This window comes from Colias croceus, chromosome 20 (assembly GCF_905220415.1).
Source record: "Colias croceus chromosome 20, ilColCroc2.1".
Taxonomy (NCBI): Eukaryota; Metazoa; Arthropoda; class Insecta; order Lepidoptera; family Pieridae; genus Colias; species Colias croceus.
In genome coordinates, this window is record NC_059556.1 from 5,309,325 (window position 1) to 5,324,175 (window position 14,851).

Consider the following 14,851-nt stretch of genomic DNA (forward strand, 5'->3'; position numbering starts at 1 on the left):
TACGACAGACGAGGGTTTAATAAAAACAAAGTAAATCCAATTACAAGGTGTTTAATTACAAGAAATTTTTAAATTGACGCCCCCTGTGCAAGTGCGACATCACCGAAAAAAGTTGTGTTTCAAACGTCTGAACCACGTCTGAACGCACTTTTATTTTTAATGGTTTCTTTTGCTACTCTCAATTTCCAGATTAATTCGTCCAAATTGTGGCATTCTCTCGTGTAGGTACGAGGACTTTGTAGGTCCTCTACCTCTCAGATTCAGTATATCACTACTTGGGCCACCCTGTATAATAATTGACCTCGAAAACTCTTATTTCCAAGTACGGTATGTATGACGAGGAATTTTAATTTTTTACTTTGAACAAATTTCGGTTGGATGGAAATTTTGGTAGTGGTCGTCGTCGTCGTTGTTAGTGATCGAATCCTTAAACGCTAAAATTAGTTTTATATAAATACAGGGTCCGACTGACACTGTAAACACATAATAGACACTGTACCATTTAAAATCTATAATATAAAAATGAATCCCAAAATGTGTTGGTAAGTGCATAACTTGAGAACGGCTTAACCGATTTCGTTAATTCTTTTTTTATAATATTCCTTGAAGTTCGAGGATGGTTCTTATGTAGAGAAAACGTGAATATGTACCACGGGCGAAGCCGGGGCGGACCGCTAGTAGGAGATAAATAAAACAACTGTTAGTTTTATGCATTCATTTATTCACCCTTTTAAGTGCGCATAATCCAATATATTACAAGTTTTATCCTAATTTTACTGTCATAATAGTAATTATGAATTATAACAAATTAATGCTAAAGAATATTAATATATCTTAACTAGATAATCACACACATTTTTGTATAACAAATTTTACTTATCAACAACTACACATTCCAAGTATAATTCTTGTTGTACTTTCAGGAATGCACCAAGATGAGTTTTGAAAAATGTCCAATGCGATCCCGTGTGTGGTGTGCCGGCTCTTGGAACTAATCCTATAAAATAAAAAAAATAGGTTAAAATATGAAAATTGTTCTCGAAACAATAATAATAGATAAAAAACATAACAGTTAACTAGTCGATATTTTTTTTTTTAATTTCTCATCTAGGTAGCACATTTCTAACAAAATAGCTCTGATCCTAAAAAGCCTACGCTTGTGTTATGGAAACCAGATAGCTGATAAACATACATATATAAATTTTAAATAAATACTTATATATATAATTAACACCCAGATACACAGCAAACATCTATGTTCATCACACAAATATTTGCCCCGGGTGGGGATCGAACCCACGACCAATACAAATACAATACATTTCTTTGAATCGTATATATTTGTAGAGCAACAATTGACCAACATTGTTGATATGTGGCGAGAAAGTTGCTATAATATTTCTAATTAATAGGTTGTCTATGACGGCACAGATTAACAGACATACAGTACACAGGCAACGTGTACGATAGGCGGGCGGGTAGCGCGCCTCGTGCAGCTTGCCATAGACAACTGTGTCTGTGCCCTGTGGCGCGCCGCACTAGTACCTGGGGGGTTAGACAAGTGGCTTTCTATTAGCGTAACGTTTAATAGATAAACGTATCTCCAGCTTACGTCAATCTCATACATTCATAATCTATTCTATCAAACTTTACGCAAATAGAAAGCCACTTGTCTAGGGGGGCTGTACACCGGTACAGGGACGCGTACTCACGTGCACTAGTACTTGCGCGCGTAGTCCCTCGGCTGCGGGTAGCGGTCGGGGTAAGCGGCGCCGGGTGGCGGCGGCTGGTAGGCGGGCGGGTAGCGAGCTTCGTACGAGCCGTAGCGCGCTTCACCGCTGCCCGACCACGCCTGATCGCTGCTTGCGCTACCTGTTGACACATGTGTTGGTTACATCGACGTACAATAAACAACTAGACTCAAAATTACGCTTGTTACATATAGTATAATGACTACTACTCTTGCTGACTCTGCGCTCCTGCAAATGAAAGATTTTTGCGCACTTGATCTGTTCCCACAAACACTAATATATGTTATAAAAATAACTCAATCTCATACTAACATTAAACATAGCGTGTAGTCTTGTTTATATTTTTTGTATTAAGTTTAAATACGATTAAGTTTAAACAGGATCTCAGGCAAGGTAATTTTTAAAACATAATTTTAAATTACAAATAATTGTAATAATATGAAACTTTTGTTGATTTGAAGAATAATTTTTTTTTTTTTTTTTTATTATTAATTGACATCTGCGATCAGTCAACGGACTATGAGCAGATATTTGGACAGAATAATTTGGCGATTTGAGAACTAGAACCAGTGCCCTAATTCCCCCTTCTAATGTAGCTCAACATCAACATTAGCTCTTTTCAGACGTTTCCTAGGTTTTAGTTTAAGCAATTGCTGGGAGAGTGGATTTGGATGCATTACAAGTCTTTGCTTATGCTTCTTGAGGTATTTAGTAGCTTCTTCCTTAATTGTAGGCATTTCTAAGTACTCATGAATTTCAGAGTTTCGAGTGAACCATGGAGCTGCTGTGAGCACTCTTAAGATTTTGTTTTGCACCCTTTGCATGCACATTAGGTTGGATTCGCTAGCGGAGGCCCAGAGTTGAATACCATATGTCCAAATAGGTTTTATTACTGCGCAGTACACTCTAAGTTTATTGCTTAGAGAAAGTGTGGATTGTCTACCTAAGAGCCAAAGTAAGTTTTTGAAGCGGAAGTTAACTTCTGTCTTCTTCTTCTTTATATGATCTTTCCAGGTGAGCCTACGATCCAAGTAGAAGCCGAGGTACTTCACGCAATTAGACTGTGGTAGAGTTTCTTGGCCCAAATGGACAGGCGGGCAGAGACCATGTCTAAGTGCAAATGTGATGTGATGTGATTTAGGCGCACTTGCTCTTATGCGCCACTTATCTAGCCAATCTTGGGTTTTATTTAGCTGATTTTGAAGAATATAGCTAGCTTTCTCTCGATCTGGATTGCATACTAGAAATGCGGCGTCATCGGCAAATGTTGCTATAGATACCCCTGGGTGTTGGGGAAGGTCGCTAGTGAAAATATTATATAAGACCGGGCCTAGTACAGATCCTTGAGGGACACCAGCTAAGCAAGCGAAGAGAGATGATCTGGCATCTTGAAGAATAAAATAGAAAATTTTATTTTTTTACATTTTTAGTTCTTTCGATTCCCGGTCGAAGAAAATGAATTTTTGAAAATCTTTGAATGCAGTTCTATTTTTTTTTTAAATAAAGGAATGTTTCCTTTCAGCAAAATTTGCTATCTCCAGTATTTCTAGTACTTTCACCCAGGGCCTATCGAAAATTTCCACACTGTATTTGCAAACAAATATGAATATAAATATGCAAATATTGCTCGTTTAATAGTATAGAAAAAGAAGTTAATTTATTAACACCAACAATCCTAGGATAGGTAATAAAATCAAACTACTGATTTATTTATATTGTGGCGTGCTCGCCGTTGTACTTGCCGCTCAGTTCTAATTATACGAGCGGCGACTACGTGGTCGGGAGCAAAACTAGCACAGGTCCTCCCTCGATGACGTCCGGTAAATACTAATAACTAATATTAATACTCAAAAGTAATAAAAGCATTTTTAATTTACCCATTCTTCAACTGCAGTTAACTTTATTCGCTCAAAAATGTAATCTACACTAATATTATAAAGAGGAAAATTTTGTTTGTTTGTTTGATTGTAATGAATAGGCTCATAAACTACTGGACCGATTTTAAAAATTCTTTCACCGTTCGAAAGCTACATTATCCACGAGTAACGTAGGTTAGGTTTTATCCCGGAAATCCCACGGGAACGGGAACTATGCGGGTTTTTCTTTGAAAACGCGGGCGAAGCCGCAGGCGGAATGCTAGTATTAAATATAAAAAATGTAAAAAAGACATCAGTAAAATTAGATCGAAACAATAATACCTTTAGTGGGTGCGGCCGCGTCTGGATACCTGGTGGAGGCGCTCCAGTTGCGCGCCTCCGGCTTGCTCGGCGGCGACGGCCGGTACTGGCGCGCGTCGCGGGACTCGTATGTGCGGCTGTAACGTTACCAGCACTTTAGATATTCGTTCAATGTAATAAAATTTTGTTTTTGTAGTGTATCTGTGAAATAGATATATACATTGTCTCACGTACACCAATGGTGGGGATAGCTCATAGCTGTCATTCGCCGTCATTAGTCAGTCGACGGCCGATGCCGGACTGGAATGAACGTGTGCCCGCACTATTGAGTATAGTAGTGAGCCAGTGTAATTCTATATAATATATACGTACTGTAAGTACAGTACAGTTTTGATGAAGAAAATTTAAAAATGGGATAACTTTCGTGCAATACATAGATATGTTACGTTTGAAGAGAGAGAGACCATTTTATAAATGTACTTGTAAAATTTTATAACTTTTGGAGTACTTTTAGAGTTTTATAAAAAGATTTGTTACTGTGTTTCAATAATTACTCATTGGATCATTGTATGAAAACAAATTAAAACTTTGAACATTGAATATACAATAATATGATTTTGTATAGAAAGTTGATTAGTTTTCATACCTTGGTTCCTTTGGCCTTGTCCCTGGTGGCATCGGTTGCCTTGTATCGTCATTGGTTGTGCCATTGCTGGGGTATTTCATGTTACCAGCTAAAATTAATAGTCCATTAGAATATATATAAGGTATTATGCACTTTATCCTAAGGTTTTGCTTTGTCAAAAAATAAATTGTTAACTACAAAATCCTTTGTGAAATTACTCACGTATGTTTATAATTACATACATTAATAATAAAATATTTTAACTGGCAGTTTAAGATAAGATTTATTATTTCAATATATTTTACTCCCTATGTCCCTATGTGTGCTCAAATCTTTCAAACTACGCAACGGATTTCGATGCCGTTTTTGATAGATAGAGTGATTCAAGAGGAAGGTTTTAGAATATAATTTATAAGGTTTTAGACAAAGCGGGCGAAGCCGCGGGCGGAAAGCTAGTGAAACTATAATTCAATATTTAGTGTGGATAAAATGCAACATGTTTATAACAACAAGTTTATAAAAACTCACAGGACACGTGTCTCGGATAGTCGCGCTTGTAGTCGCGGTCGCGGTCCCGCTTGTCGGCGGCGCGCTCGTAGCTCGCCGACATGTCGAAGCGCGGCGGCGGCGGCGCCTCGAACTGACTGCCGCGGGACGCCTGCCAATACATTGTTAGTCAAATTATATAAAAATGTTTATTAAATATATAAATAACTAGGTTTCCGCCCGCGGCTTCGCCCGCGCAGTCAAAGAAAAACCCGCATAGTTCCCGTTCCCGTGGGATTTCCGGGATTGCGTCATTTTACCGGGATAAAAAGTAGCCTATGTCCTTTCTCGGGTATTAAAATATCTCCATACCGAATTTCATGAAAATTGGTTCAGTAGTTTAGGCGTGATTGAGTAACAGACAGACAAACAGAGTTATTTTGCGTTTATAATATTAGTATGGATTATATAAAAATGAAACCCGTCTCGCATTGTCACGGCATCACGTGTGAACGGGTGGACCGATTTCGATAATTCTTTTTTTATTATATTCCTCGAAGTACGAGGATGGTTCTTATGTAGAGAAAACCTAAATACGTACCACGGGCGAAGCCGGCGCGTACCGTTAGTTGAAAATAGAAACGAAATCATTTTCTCTACTTTCAAATTTCAATTGTAAAATGTTACTAGCTATTCTGTGCAGTTTAATTAAACCGCGAACAAAAGCATGTATTTCTTATGGTGAATTTACATCAAACGAACATAGAGCAAGAACATTCTTTCGTGATCTTTTAGTGTATACGAAAACTCGTGTTCAGTGTTGTTCAGTATTAGAACATTGCATAGAATCTTTTCGAACGCACTAAGAACAACGAATTAATGCTCTATGCCTGTTAACACTTAAAGAATTTGAGTGGTGTTAGAATTAGCATTCGCTCGTTTGATGTAAATGCAACAGAGAGACTAATATATTATCATACACAGATGATAATCTGTTTAACCCTAGATCACTAATCATTCGTCTCACAGTCGACCGGCACCTGTCGCGTTCGATGTTTAGGTATGTTCCCAACACTTTCTCGTCCCGCCCCTCTCAGTACCTTCCTGATTGGCAATTTATTGACCCGTGTGGAGACGACGTGGACGCACGCTTTCTAGTTCCGGAGTTATAGCAAAATATTCGACTCACAGACGAATGTGTAGTGACTACGCGTGCAATGTGAACAAAGGTGTATTTTTGAATAATCGATTTTTTTATTGTTTATTGATACCGATTCATAATAAAATGTACAATACTTATTGTAGAAAGTTTATCTGCCTTTTTGCTAGTAATGTATACTGTTTCCTTTAATAGTTTTTGGAATAATACGAATTAAAAAAATTAACCTTCCTTTTATTGTATACATGAATTTAGAGAGAGATCAGGAGAAGATATTGAGTATTCTTGAAGAATGCGACAGCCACAATAAAGAGGGCGAGCCACTTGAACATCAGTTGGATGGTTTTCGTAGCTCAGATTTCGAAGGCGAAGACAATTTAGAGAGAGATCGCTACTGATCAAAGTGAACAAGAATCTGATACGTCTTCTGACCAATAATTCAATGTTAGAGGGAGAACTTTTGTATAAGGAGGATAATAGACTCTGACGAGGATACCAGCACGCAGCCAGAAGGCCGCCAACAGCTATAATAGCACCAAAAACGCAGTCGACGCAGTTGACCAAATGTGCTCAACAATCGGAAGACCAATAGGTGGCCTTAGGCTATATTTTATAATATTCTAAATTTAAGCATGGTTAATATGTCATTTACATGGTGAGGCTGCGTCAATAAACCATTAAAACTAAGAATTTTCATTCAAAAAATGGAAGATGGCCTACCTGAACCATGGTTGCAGGAGCGGTACAATACACCAACTTTGAGGAAAAATATCAAAACATACATAAAAGATATTCTAAAAATCGATGATGTTTTTCCTAGTACGTCTCAAGGACGGACAAATAAACGCAAAATATGCCGATTTTGTCCATATAAAAAACGCAGAATGACTAAAAACTCATGCCACTCATGCAGAAAGGCAATTTGCGGCGAGCACACAATTCCTACATGAAATGACTGCAAAGATTGAAAAAAAAGACCTTCTTATTTCTTATAATAATATTCAGATAACTAACTTGGCTATGTTGTTAAATATTTCACTTGAATATAACAAATAAATAAAATACAAGCATTTTAATTTGTTCGTCTGTAAGTCGAATGTTTAGTGACAAAGTAACACCGAAATATGTTTAGTGAGCTAGGGTTAAATAAACAAAGACAAATGTCTGGCAGCCATTTTATCGATACCTATCATATAAATCCCTTTAGTAATCTATAGGTTAGTTGACAAATTCTTCATTATAGTTTTTATCAACGAGTTATCACCGGTACTATTTGTTGTTACTTACCTGGTAACAATTACGCGGTTTTCATAATAAAATTACATTAAAAAAAAAGATCGTGTGTACCAAGCACACGCGTCAGAAGTGAAACTTCTTTGGCATGATTCAAAGATACCAAAATCGTCGCTCGTCGTACTCCACGATGTGACAATATTGCCATGACGCGACCTTGAAATTCCCATCTCAACGCGCCTATAGAAGTTGCACTTAAAAATCTACACTAATATTATAAAGAGGAAAACTTTGTTTGTTTGTTTGTAATGAATAGGCTCATAAACTACTGGACCGATTTTGATGAAATTTGGCAAATCTTTAGACCCTTAGAAAGAACATAGGCTACCTTTTATTGCGAAATATGTACCGCGGGCGAAGCCGGGGCGCACCGCTAGTCTTTAATAAATAAATAATAACAAACCAATGGCGGCGGTGGTGCCCGTTTGTGCCGTGCGTCCCGCTCGTACGCGGGCTCGGGCGGGGAGCCCGCCTTGCGGTAGCTGCCTTCGTAGCCGCGTTTGCGACGCTCTTCCTCTAACCTGATATATAAATTTAACTGCATTGAAACACTTAATTTCCCAATAGCCGAGGTGTATTTTAATAATACATGTGTGGAATTGAATTTACATATATTTGATGACTGATTATTTCACTCACTGATTAATTAAATAAATAAATCTTTGATTGATTAGTGTTACTATCTATAAACTTATGTAAATAAGCAAACTTTACAAACCTTAATTGTTCCCTCTTGAGTTCCAATCTCTCCAGCTCCAATTTCTCCCTCTCCAGCCTGTGACGCTCACGTTCAAGCCGCAACAATTCATTCTTTTCACGTTCGATTTTTTCCCTAAAACAAAAAAGCCAATATTATTAATTAAATTACCGCCAAAGGAAAAAAATTACTATTTAAATAAAATTATTCACTGCCAGAGTATTTCCAAGGATGTCATTGCTCCCATATGAACGGGCATCATATTGATATACTGCATTTCTCGTGTTATTCTGATACCTTTTATACAAGTAAATTGCATCCAAATATGTCCAGTAGTTTACCATACATTCATACTTACCAACTTTTACGTTTATAATATAATTAGTATGATGTACACTAGCTTTCCCTAACAATATTGGTGAGGTTAAATAGATGAATGTTGTGCGTTTGCGAAACAACCCAACCCCCTTGCTACACAACTGCTTAAATCTGAATACATGCGTCATCTCAAAAAGCGACGAGACATTTATTATTAGTCTACACTGCCGACCGCTAAGCCCGATAAAATAAAGTGTGGAATCTAATGGAAACCGCATCCTTTTTGTTATACATACAACATATAAGATATACAGTGTGGAAATATTCGATGGGCTCTGGAGGGAAAGTACTTAAAATACTGAAGATAGCGAATTTTGCTGAAAGGAAACATTCCTTTATTTTTAAAAAGAAATAGAACTGCATTTAAAGATTTTTGAAAATTTACTTGCATATTTGTAGTATTTGAAATACAAGAGATAGTACTTTCCCTCCAGGGCCCATCGAAAATTTCCACACTGTATCTAGATTAAAAAATACAAATGCACGCACCTCTCGGCGCGCAGCTTCTCCCGCTCGATAGCGAGGCGGCGCTTCTCCTCCCGCTGCCGCCGCTCCCGCTCCCGCAGCGCGTCCTCGGCCGCGCGGCGCCGCCGCTCCTCCTCGCGCGCCGCACGCGACCGCTCGCGGGCGCGCGCCACGTCGCGCTCCTTCTGTTAACACCAATATGGGCGTATTCAGAAAGAAAGCTTGAAACTTATAAGCGCTTATTTACGTTTATACGCTATATATATGCTTAACGTTCCATACACAACTAGACTCACAATCACGCTGAAATATTGTGCGATCAAAACTCTGCCTACGCAGTTTCCTAATGAGCAATGCAATACGACTGAACCATGCTGCCACGAAATAAAATGCTAATTTCCATGAATGTTTTATACAGGGTGTAATCGTTAAGTATGCACAGGCGATTATTCCGAAACTATTACAGATATCAAAAAACTTTAAACTGATATCGAAAGTACTTAACCTAATGAGTAAAATGGCCATAATAAATTTTTAAAAAAGTTTGAAAAATCCAAAAGTGCACGCCTCATAATCTCATCCTTTACAATAAAATTGATTATTTATAAAGGTGTATATAATATAAGTATGTAGATACACTTGTTCTCATGTGCCAATGCTCTTGTACTGTCTCAAAACAGTTGGAAAAGTAAAGAAAGCGGTACCGTAATAATTGAGCTATTTTTCTTGTGGCCCCACCTAGATGTGAAACTGCGCAGGTTTAAGGGACTGACTACCAACTTATTTTTTTAATCCTTGGCTTATAGTATAAAGAATCGAGTTTATAATGGTGAATTTTGAGTACACTATAAATATAAAAAAAAAAATAAAATAAAAAAAAGGTCGATATTTTTTTTGTTTATTTAATAAAAATTAAACCACATCGAATCAGACCCTGAAAAATGAAAGGGTTCTATTCCTGAGCATACTCAAGCGTAAGAGAAAAAAAAAGACTCGATTAGTAAAGTATTTCGGTTGCTATCGTGTTAACAAGAAAATCCTCCGCACATACAGACACACGGACGGATAGTTTAAATAACAAAAATGACATCAAAAATATCATGAATGTTAAAAATAGTGTTTTTTCTTAATATGTGTGTGTATGTATTATCTTACAAGTGCAATGTATGATACATAAAGACATTTTAAGTTTGAAAAATCAGATGTTTTGCGCGAAGTGACAGTAGTACCCACCTTAACGCTTCGCTTATGAGGCGTGCAATAAAACGAGAAATATCTAAAAAAATTAACTTGAAACCCTCCCATACATTTAGTATGAGATATGACTATCAAATGTACATTTAATATGAAAGATTTTAGCTTTTTCTTTCGTTTTTTAGTTTTCTGCAACTGCAAATTTGAAGGGAAGTTCATTTCGAAACTGTGAATAGAGCTCCTCATTGTATTGCACAATGAGAACGTCACTTGGAAAATCTGCTATGAATACAAAATGTATGGAAAATAAAATGTATGGGAGCGTTTAATGTAACATTTTTGGATGTTTCTCGTTTTATTTTGAAAAATTTATTATGGCCATTTTACTCATTAGGTTAAGTACTTTCGAAATCAGTTTAAAGTTTTTTGATATCTGCAATAGTTACGGAATAATCGCCTATGCACACTTAATCATCAAACTTTATTCAAAGAAACATTCATTTTGTTTGTTTAAACTTACCCATATTTTGGAAAACGACAGTACTTCTTTAGGCGACCGTCTTCGTTCTCGACTTCTTGTACTGCGCCTAGCTTTTCCATCCTGAACAAAATGTTTAAATTGAAACAAGTATTACAAATTACAATTATTAAATTTAGAAAAAAAAAATGTAAATAAGTATTACCTTTTCAGATCGATGCGATTTTTCCCTAGTGCGTGATGTTGATCGAGTGCTCTCGGCGCCGGACACATCACCATCTTTCTTCGGTTTCGGTTCACCCGGTTTTTCAACACTTTCTTGGTTTTCCTGCAAGTGCCAAATAAAGAAAATTATGGTACTTACTTTTATAGGTTTTTGTAAAAAATGTGATATGGCTATCGTTAATTCTTAAAATAAACAACAATTTATTTTAATAAAATACAGAAAAATAGTAAACAAACAAAATTTCTCAATCTCAACAAACTGAATACATAATTTGTATAATGACTAATGAAATATAGATGTATTATGGCAATGGTTCAATAAAATAAACTTACATCATTTTCTTTAGGCTCCTCTTTATGTTCTTTACTAGGCCGTCGTTCCGGTCGCACGGCAGACGCTTGACGACGCGACGACGACTCAGACTCGGACTTAGCTTTCTCCACAGATATCATGCGCCCATGTAGCTCTGTTGAAAATTGTTTCTTTTATCAATTTTGTACTTAAAAATATTGCTTAGTATTAATTCTTCAATAAATCAAAAATTCTTTATTTGGCACTAGAAAAAAGTTTAATTAAATATAATTTAGTTACATTTTAATCTATTTACATACCTGTTCTATGTAAATTTTTGATGCAGTTCTCAGCATCTTGAGGACTGGCCATGGTCACATAGCCATAGCACCGTGATCCTGGAGTTCTGGCGTTAGTCACTACTTTTGCTCCAATTACCTAAAAAATCACAATTTTTTTTTCTTAATCTTTATCTATATAAAAACATTAAATTCTAAGTCACTTGGCTATGGACAAAAACAAGCAAAATAAATGTTCTTTTGCCTGTTTTTTTTTTCTAGAAACCTTAATTGTCTCAAGTCTAACTTTTTCATGAAGGCATAAATCAATGAATATTAAATATCATGTTTTGGTAAAATTTATACAATGCAAGAATTTTATTTATACAATGCAAGAATTTTTTTCCAAGCCAGTTTTAGGTAATTTTTTTATGATGGTTTTTTATACAGTTTTTTTACCTTTCCATGTTTGCTGCATAATTGCTTCAAGTCCTTAGCACGAGTGTCCCCTGACAAACCACTGACCCATAAATTCCGAGCACCACCTTCTTTTGTTTCATCTTTCTTTTCTTTTTTATCAGTTTCCCCATCTTTGTCTTTATCATCTACAATATAAAAAATAAATCTCATATCAATATATATTTCTATTTATTGTCTATAGTACTATTTTACATGACGTAATTAGCTGAATTTACCTTTTTGATCTTTTTCGTTATTGTCACCGTCATCATTGCTGAAAGGAAAATATTTGATTATTTAACGGTAAGACAATATGAACTATGCTATTTAGTTACAGACAGATAAGATAACATTGTCTAGTTATTAAAGTTATGAAGGCTATTTTAGAATTTTTAGGCACTCAAGTCATCTACAAAGTTTTGCACCGTTACTCCACCATAATATTTTGTTGTTCATCTTCTTGATGCCATGATCCCACGAAGCTGCAGTTGAAGTCCCCGAGTAGATTAAAGCTTCATCTTGCTGTCAAAAGACTGGCTCTCTTCCCACGCTGAACAGGTTCTTTCTTCATGTGATGTTCAATCTGATCTAGAAGTCCGTACAGATGAGGCGACAACGATGCATTGCAGTGAAGGCAGCAAACAGCAAAATTCTTCTTAGTTGGTGCAAAACTTTGTAGTGATAACGAAAATGTTTTTACAATATTGAGTATCGAAGTATAAAGGTGCGCAAAGACGGCGTCGCGACGGTCTGTCGGCGTTCACCAACCTAGTGGCTGCTGCTTCGGAGGTTACTTGTTGATTTTCAGTTGAAGGTGCATCGTCAGGAACGGCATCTTCATTTGCTGTAGTCTCGGTGTCTCCAGCTGCTGTAGAGTCGTCCAGAACCGCATCATCTAAGTCAGTGACAATAGTGAGATGAGCCAGCACAGGTCGCTTGAAAAAGCAGCCTGCCCTGCATTTCTTCTAATAGTGGTTTCAGCAAAATACACTTCGCTCTTGTAACACTTTACACACTGAAATAGTCTTCACCTGAAAACTCGATTTGAGATTAACACCATTGCCTTTATGACATGGATCAATAATGGCCTGATTTGTTATGTCCAGAATAAAGCAAGTGGACATTTGATGAGCTCTCGGAGATGGAGTAAAGAATTTCTCATAAGGAAACAGAAGTGCCAGCAAGGCTTTTATTGAGAAAGCTTTTGTATTTTCATTAACAAGTCTATGGTAAAAGCTTTCAGAGCTCTTTGCACTGTCCTTCCTTCTCTGGTACAAGAAATTTACACATTTTATTTGTTCACATCCAATGTGTTGCATCTGGGGGTATCAATAAGCGCCATAGCTATCAATTGTGATCTTCCATTAAGAAATTCTCCTTTATATAACAGCAACACTTCACAACAAAATATATTTTGATTACATACACAGTATTCAAGCAATTTTAAATGCATAAGTTTTAAAATGTAAATGATGATTTAATGCATTCTGGTTAGTGGAATTAAAGTAAAATAAAATGATTTTTTGTATATATATGATGATAATGGAAATAATGACAATGGAATATTTTAAATACTAAATGATTAAGCTTTTGTAATGTTATACACACTTACCTTTCTTGATTTTAGAAGTGTTATCAGTCTGAAAATAAAAAAGAAAATAAATGAATTTTTATTAATTCTATGATGAAGTATGCACATTAGTTATTAATATATTAGTAGCAATAGTTCAAAACAACATTTGTTAGATTCCAGCGACTATTAAAAGAATAAATAATGTCACCTTTATTATAAAATATATTTAATTTATTAAATACAAAAGGTATAATGTGAACTATTGTAATTTTTAATTGTACATCCACCCACCATCTATTGATACAAATTTTAATCTATTTCCATCTCCATTGTACTATAACCATTGGATATCTTTGATTTACTGGATGGTAGAATAAAATCTACCTTGAAGACATAGAAACATACCTCTTCATTAAGGAGTTCATCTTCACCTAGGTCTAAATTAATGCTGTCTTCTGCATCTGTATTATTTTCACCTTTGTGATCTTCTTCCTGCTTGTCAGTTTCATCCTCTATAGTTGGGTCCAAGCACGGTTTCTTAGCCTGCGTTGTCTCAGGCTCGTCCTTACTTTCCCGCTTTCGGTTTATCTTCTCACTTTCTTCTACCTCCATAATTTCTTCCTTTACTTGTGGGCCGTCGTCATTTTGAGAAACTTCAGATTGTTCTGGTTCCTCATCTTCCCCGGCTGTGTCTTGAACTATCATGTCTTCCATTGCCGGAGAGTCTTCGTTCTCAGGCTCTATAGAACTTTCGGTACGTCTAGTCCTTTTGGTTGGAGTTTTCGTATCACTGCCACTCAAATCAAACTTGTAAGTTGCAGGATCATGCCCTTGTTCTTGTAAATGCTGAAACATTATTTAATTTAAATTTATATAGAGCTAAAGTAAGAATTGAGTTTTATTAATTATTTTTTTATTACCTTGGATAGCCGCTGGATTAACACGCTGCGTATGCCGCTTTTATCTAGGTTACGCTTCTCTAACTCCGCGCGTAAATCTATAACTCTGAGTTCTTCTAATGATTTTTTTCGGTCCGACATCGTATGATGTTATTTTTGTATGTCTATTATTATCTAGGATTTAATTTGAAAGGGTTCTTTATTTACAACCACTGAAAATATTTCACCACCATTCAGTAAATGTAGCCAAAATGGCGGCTTTGCGTAATTAAAAAATAGTTACAGATAACATAAAACAATATAGAAATTTATATGACAGATATGTAGAATATATATATTTGATTAAAAAAAAGATAGGCTACGATCACATATATAATACGATTTTATCCCGCAAGTGGTATCGTAGGCGGTTTCAGTTATAA

At 36.2% G+C, this 14,851-nt stretch overlaps 2 protein-coding genes across 2 annotated transcripts in view; both read right to left on the minus strand.

The window, feature by feature from the left end:
* LOC123700808 overlaps positions 1-14,851 on the minus strand; it is a 535,837-nt gene that overhangs the window by 15,051 nt on the left and 505,935 nt on the right. The window lies entirely within an intron of this gene.
* LOC123700785 (SAFB-like transcription modulator) lies at positions 701-14,699 on the minus strand. The gene is made up of 18 exons (XM_045648113.1): positions 14,451-14,699; positions 13,936-14,376; positions 13,570-13,597; positions 12,726-12,852; positions 12,194-12,231; positions 11,958-12,103; positions 11,541-11,658; positions 11,262-11,395; positions 10,909-11,031; positions 10,746-10,826; positions 9,056-9,216; positions 8,210-8,323; positions 7,895-8,012; positions 5,082-5,211; positions 4,575-4,662; positions 3,950-4,065; positions 1,713-1,872; positions 701-997 (listed from the first exon to the last, which is right to left on the minus strand). The coding sequence occupies exons 1-17, from the start codon at positions 14,568-14,570 to the stop codon at positions 1,718-1,720; spliced, it is 2,238 nt and encodes a 745-aa protein (XP_045504069.1). The 5' UTR covers positions 14,571-14,699; the 3' UTR covers positions 701-997; positions 1,713-1,717.

Coding starts and splice junctions, on each gene's coding strand:
- LOC123700785 (XM_045648113.1), bottom strand. CDS start 14,570: ATGTCGGACCGAAAAAAATCATTAGAAGAACTCAGAGTTATAGATTTA. Junction 13,598..13,935: donor ATGAACTCCTTAATGAAGAG/GTATGTTTCTAT, acceptor TTTTATTTTCAG/ACTGATAACACTTCTAAAAT. Junction 1,873..3,949: donor CGCGGCCGCACCCACTAAAG/GTATTATTGTTT, acceptor ATGTGTCAACAG/GTAGCGCAAGCAGCGATCAG.